Source organism: Lampetra fluviatilis, chromosome 36 (genome assembly GCF_964198595.1).
Source record: "Lampetra fluviatilis chromosome 36, kcLamFluv1.1, whole genome shotgun sequence".
Lineage (NCBI taxonomy): Eukaryota > Metazoa > Chordata > Hyperoartia > Petromyzontiformes > Petromyzontidae > Lampetra > Lampetra fluviatilis.
The window spans coordinates 6,789,890-6,795,766 of NC_136310.1; the positions used below are offsets into that span (position 1 = coordinate 6,789,890).

The following is a 5,877-nucleotide window of genomic DNA, read 5'->3' on the forward strand; positions in this document are numbered from 1 at the left end:
GATGGATGAATAGAATGTAATTATTATTATTGTGTTGTTATCACGATTGTTTACCCAGGAAAGCATCACTGAGTCTCAAGACTCTCTTTAAGGAGGGCCCTGCCAAGTTTTTGCAACAGGGGGTGACGTTGCCGTTGTGTGCGATCCCAAGCGAGTAATTCACGGCGTTATTTTTCAGCATTGCCATGTTTGGCCGATATCCAGTTACACTGTGTGGTGTTTTTAGCTGTGGAAGGATACCGTAGAAGTCAGAGGAAACTTAAACAGAGCAGGGAGAGAACATACAAACCATACACCGTGAGGCGCTCGAGTGCCGAATCGAACCCGGCAACTTATTGCTGTGAGGCAAGCGTGTCGCCCGAATGCCCAAAATAAGGCAGGCCGGCTCTTGATTAATTCCACGCTCTAACACGCAGATTTCAGGCATACTTTGCGAATTTAAAACCTCATTCTTACGCGCGAGATACATGCAAAGGCATCGTGCGTGTAAGGATCGATCATTTATGGTGTGTGCCAGAGAGATGTAAACGACGTGCCAACGTTATGTTCAAGCGACTGGCATGAACTACAACCATACCCACGGGAGAGAGATAGAAACAGAGAGCAATACAAACGAGGAAGTACAAGCAAGGCGAAAAAATTACCGGCTGGGATAATTTGGCACGTCCACAGTTTCGGACGCACGATTCCGACACTCTCAAGCAGTTTAACACGTAGGCTTTCGCGACCAATATCATCCATAAGGTCAACATCCATACACACAAAGAAGTTCAACATACACACACACAAAGAAGTTCAACGTACGTACAGACATTTGGTCCCCCGTGCCGCGCCCCGGTATTACCTTGCGAGCAGCCGGAGGGCCCTAGCGTCCGTCCCTTTGGGCACACGTCGCACTTGACGCCGAAGACTCCATCCCGGCACGAGCACTGCCCCGTGGTCTGATGGCAAGCGTCCTCCACCGAGCCGGCCACACTGCAGCTGCACGCTGCTCACGAGCAGGTTAGGGTCACATGGTTATTGTCGTAGGGTGTAGGGTTATCGCACGGATTTCGGTTGTTGTTCGGGTTGTTGTATGTATGTGCAGTCTGCTCGCCTATGACCCGGATGGACACGTGACCAGTTAAGGAAACAGAGGGGCCTCCGAGGAGGGGGCTGTGAGGGGCACGTGATGGAACCGAGGTTCTTCGTGAAGGTTCTGGAAGGGAGGTGTGGCCAGTGGTGAAGCCGGCCACGCCGGAGAGAATATAAGCCGAATCCCGAGAGGGCTCTTGGTTGTCCATCCCGGGGAAGAAAACCTTTCTCTACATTCTACGGTTCGCGAGTCTTCAAGCACGTGGTACGGGCAGGATGCTGTTAGCCCCGGCTCGCGTTAGCAGTTGTTACGGAGATAGCCAGGGGTGGTCACCACTCTAGGTCGTTGTGTTAAGTTGTCCTGCTGTGTTTAAGAATAAAATACGCTGCCTCCGAGTTGAAGAGTACGTCTCAGTTGAACCCACTACACATATATTTATTGGTGACTGGGCTTAGACCATCAAATGCACTTGAGAACCCAGTTAAATTACAAGTGGCTGTAACCTAGATTAAAACCTATATCCCAGTGGTTATGGCTTAGCTCCCTGACCGATGAAGCACCCATCATTTACCAGTTGTACAGGAGAATTTCAACTTTGAATAGTGCATCGTGGAAAGCTCGTCGAGATGAGTCGATTGCCGCATCGCCGACCATCAACAGACTAAAAATGACTGCATCACGGACATTATGCGAGAGCCGGGATACTATGGTACCCCGGGGTACCGCCATAAGGTTAATATATTACGTGATTTTTCCATAACGCGGTGTTCTTCAGGAACGCAACTACCGCGTTATAGGAGAACAGATTGTATATTGAACTTCTTTCGCACCGTACGTGGTCGACCGTGCTAGTCGGAGGTGTGGGGGAAGGACAACAAACTAAACACGAAAAAGCAGTTCTATACAAACATTGCTCGGGTTTAGGCTTTCGGTTGCTATAGGTTTTAGAGCAGGGGGGATTAGGGATATGTTCGGGCCCGGGCTAGGCTCTGCGTGACTCACGCGTGCATCCGGCATGCTGCTCCGACACCATCCCCCGGAAATTCCAGAAACCGGGGAGACAGCGGTCACACTTGACCCCGCCGACCCCGGGCTGGCACACGCACTGACCACTTCCGGGGTCGCAGGTCGCGCCCAGGGAGCCAATCCTGTTGCAGCCACATATCCCTTACGAGGGGCGGCACACAACGATCAAGCAGTGAACAGAGAATGGTTCACGGTGACCTTCATTCACATTAACATACGTATTTCCATCGTGTCTGTCTTCATTATGGTACAGCAATCACTTGTGTAGGAATTAACGTAACAATGGCAGTGAGATTTGACGTTTGCTGTTGTTGTTTTTGCCGACACGGTTGGGAGGGAACGCTAGGTGTTACCGGGACAGCCGCCGTAACCAATGCCCAGGGCGGCAGTGGAGTTGTCTGGGCAGCATCCGTGCAGCGTCTCCTTGCAAGGCCTCGGCCTTTCTGCAAAATGAAACAACGAACACGCGAGCACGTTCACAGTCCGCTCGTTAATCCACGTGCAACCGGTCCATGGTGTTGGGTGTCCGTTTTTCGAGCATTTGTTGAGTTTTTTTTCTCACCAAGCTTTAGCCACGCACTTCTGTGGGCATCTTCAGGAGTGCAACGTACGTAAATGTGCAAACTGAACACGCGTGTAAAATAGACAAACGTCTAAGCTTTACATCACGCAATGCTGAAAAATTACCTGAAAATTGGGATCACGTTTAGCAATATTGCCCCTCTACTGCGGAAACGTGGCAGGACCCTCCCTGAGACTCGGTGAGCCTTTCCTGGGTAAAGGAGCGTAATTGTTATATTTAACTCGCCTTTTGCCATCCAAGGACAGGTGTATTGTAGTAAATCCGAAAGTTGCAAGGGAAAAGCAGACCGCGACGTGATATTCATTGCATTCATTCGTGTGCAATTTGTGAGGCCGCGGTGACACAGACCTATTTCATTTACAGGTTATAAGCCCTTGTTCATCATGACGTCCTTTTACTTTGATGTCTCAATAACGCTACGGAGGGTTCTGCCTTTGTAGTGAGGGTTGTAAGTTGATGCTGAGGAGTGGGGAGGAGGCGCCTCGCCCGCCCATGTGGAGTGACATCACCCGCTAATTATTATTAATGGGGGGGAGGTGTCCATTTGGAGGACGTCACTTGTTCATGATTATTGATGGATGCTGGTCGACGTGGAGTGACGTCACACGCGTTGATAATGATAAAACTTTCTATTCCCTTCTCCATTTACCTCCCTCCGTCGCTACTGGGGTAATAAACGAGCGCAGTAGGAGTGTCAGAAAAAAAAAATAATAATCCTGCATGCGTGTAAAGTACACACGTGTGTCAAACTGCACGTGCGCATAAACCTCAACCGCACGCGGCCGGCACGAGCCGCCATGCATCGGTCACAGCGGGCTGAGTGATCGCTTCCTCACAATCTCCCTCACACCCTCCCCTCGTTCGCTGCCTCCCTCGCCTTGCTCCCTCGCTCCCCTCACTCCCTCTCCTCTCTCCCCTTGCTGCCTCCCTCCGATCCCCACCCCCCCGGTGTAAGCTCAAGAGGCCTCACTCACGCGTCCCACACGGGCCGCTCTTGGCCACGTGGATGTCGCGCATCAGCTCGCACGCCGCCTTCTTTCTCTCACAGTCGTTGCGGTACGTCCGCCCGTTGGAGCCGCACAGCTGTTGACGAGCGGGGGTTTGGGGGGTGGTGGCGGCAGGGAGAAGGGGTTCACAAACGTCTTTGTGTCTGTATCTAAGTGTGTCTGTGCGTAGATGTCCGTCTGTCGGTGTAAATCAATAGGTGCTTCTAGAGTGGTACCTCGGAATACAACCGCTTTGGAATACGTCGAATTCGGTATACGTCGTGTTTTGACGAGAAAAAAATATCTTGGGATACGACGTCTTGCTTGGGATACGACGCGCTTGCTAGAACTTGTATGGGTCGGGATGAGTCACCGCATACCCGTGTATGCCCCGTTCACGACTCCTCCCCTTCCTTCCTCACCACCATCCTCGTAGGCTATCAACTCCTCTCAGAAAGGTAAAGTGACGTAAAATTTTATTTTCATTTCAATTTATGTATGCATTTATTTAATTTATGTATGCATTTTAGTAATAAGTAGTGTCTAAATTATTGTATACAACCCCATTAATGTATAATATGCCAGATAAAATATAATTTCTTATACTCTGGAACGGATTATTTCCTTTCCCTTTATTTGTTATTGGAAAAATTCGTTTGGTATATGATATTTTCGGTATAAGTCCTACCTTCTGGAACGAATCAACGACGTATACCGAGGTACTAACGGCACTTGTGCCAAACAACCTGTTGAAGGCTACGTGGGTGAGATCGTGCCCATCTTGCCCACTCACCGGCCGGTCGGGCACGAGGCCACAGAAGAGGGAGCAGACGCAGACGCCGTCCTCGTCGTCGCTGCTCCACTGCCCACCGAACTTCTGGCACCGCACCTCCTGGCAGTCGTCGCCGGAGCCGTCGCCCGAGCCCGACATGGCGCACACCTCGTCTGCCGGCGGCGATGACGGCGGTGCAGAGGGACACGTGGAGAAAGGCAGATGGACACTTCGTGCGTAAATAAGGAGCAAGGGGCAGACTAGCCGCGAATTCCAAACGAGACTGCGCAGGAAACATCATTCGTAGACTTTACACGGAAATAATAAAAGTGTAAAAAAGTAATATTCGTGGTTTAGTTACAACCCAAAGCCACGAGACGTTAATGCCACGTGATGTTCGGAATCACGGGAACAACCCTCCCCAACGAACACGCCGGCGACGTCACAGCGACCGCGTCTGCCGTAGCGGCGGCCCCACTACAAAGGGCCCTGAAACCGACGGACGCAACCTAGACGGGAAAAAAAAAAAACGCAGCTGGGACATTTTCTGCCCGTGGTTTCACGTCACGCAGGGGTCGATCACGGTTCGGGGGGTACGCGGTGGGCGGAGGAACGTTCGGGGGCGGGTGTTGGTGGAGGGGCGAACAGCGGAGTAGCGCGCGGGGCGGTGTTACCGTCGCAGGGCCCGTATTTGGCGACGGAGATGGAGACGGCGGTGGCGCAGGCGACGGCGCGCAGCTCGCAGGGGTTGCCGTAGGAGACGCCGTCGCTGCCACACACCGGGGAGTAGCCCTGGGGGCCGCACTCGGGGCACGCGCACGCCTCGTTCACGCACACCCGGCCCAGCTTGCACACCTCGCCCGCGGCGCCGCAGGGCTCTGGTGACGCACGCACGCGCACACACAAAGAACCGCCGGCTGTACGATAGCCTCAACGGACTGTCGGGGCGAGTGCTGTCAGCGAGTGGCGGGCTGCCTGTGAACGCTGGCACACCTGCGAGGTGGTGGGTCGGCAAGCACCGGGCCCGGCCGCCCTTTGTCTGCGCAGCGGCGATGTGTGCACATCGCACCAGGTGCTCGTTTGAGGAGCAGCCGAACAGGGGAGGCCCATGACCGGTTGAGATAATCGTCACTATTGTAGGTGATGAGGGGGAAATGAAATAATGTCGGGTCGCTGGGTTCGTAGCGTATTGCGCTGACCGCTGCACTACCACTCTGATAACAAAGATAAATATCTCCCGTATAGCCTCATCAGACTGTTGGGGCAAGTGCTGTCAGCGAGCACCTGTAACACACACCTGTAATATACACGGAATACACGCTCACACACACACGTGTACACACACACACACGTGTGGCACATATCTACGAACGACTGATTGAACGAACAAGCCACGACTTAAAAGATGGAACGCGCTCGTCAACGAGCAAAACAA

General features: G+C 52.6%; 1 protein-coding gene across 1 annotated transcript in view; it reads right to left on the bottom strand.

The window, feature by feature from the left end:
* LOC144945146 (agrin-like) overlaps window positions 1–5,552 on the bottom strand; it is a 41,594-nt gene extending 36,042 nt beyond the window's left edge. Inside the window, exons 1-7 of the mRNA XM_078873431.1 lie at window positions 5,462–5,552; window positions 5,117–5,320; window positions 4,464–4,615; window positions 3,659–3,767; window positions 2,455–2,544; window positions 2,078–2,242; window positions 845–988 (exon numbers count right to left, since the gene is read on the bottom strand). Of these exons, the coding sequence (XP_078729557.1) occupies window positions 845–988; window positions 2,078–2,242; window positions 2,455–2,544; window positions 3,659–3,767; window positions 4,464–4,615; window positions 5,117–5,320; window positions 5,462–5,552 (955 nt within the window). The remainder of the gene's footprint in view (window positions 1–844; window positions 989–2,077; window positions 2,243–2,454; window positions 2,545–3,658; window positions 3,768–4,463; window positions 4,616–5,116; window positions 5,321–5,461) is intronic.
* Window positions 5,553–5,877: the final 325 nt, after the last annotated feature.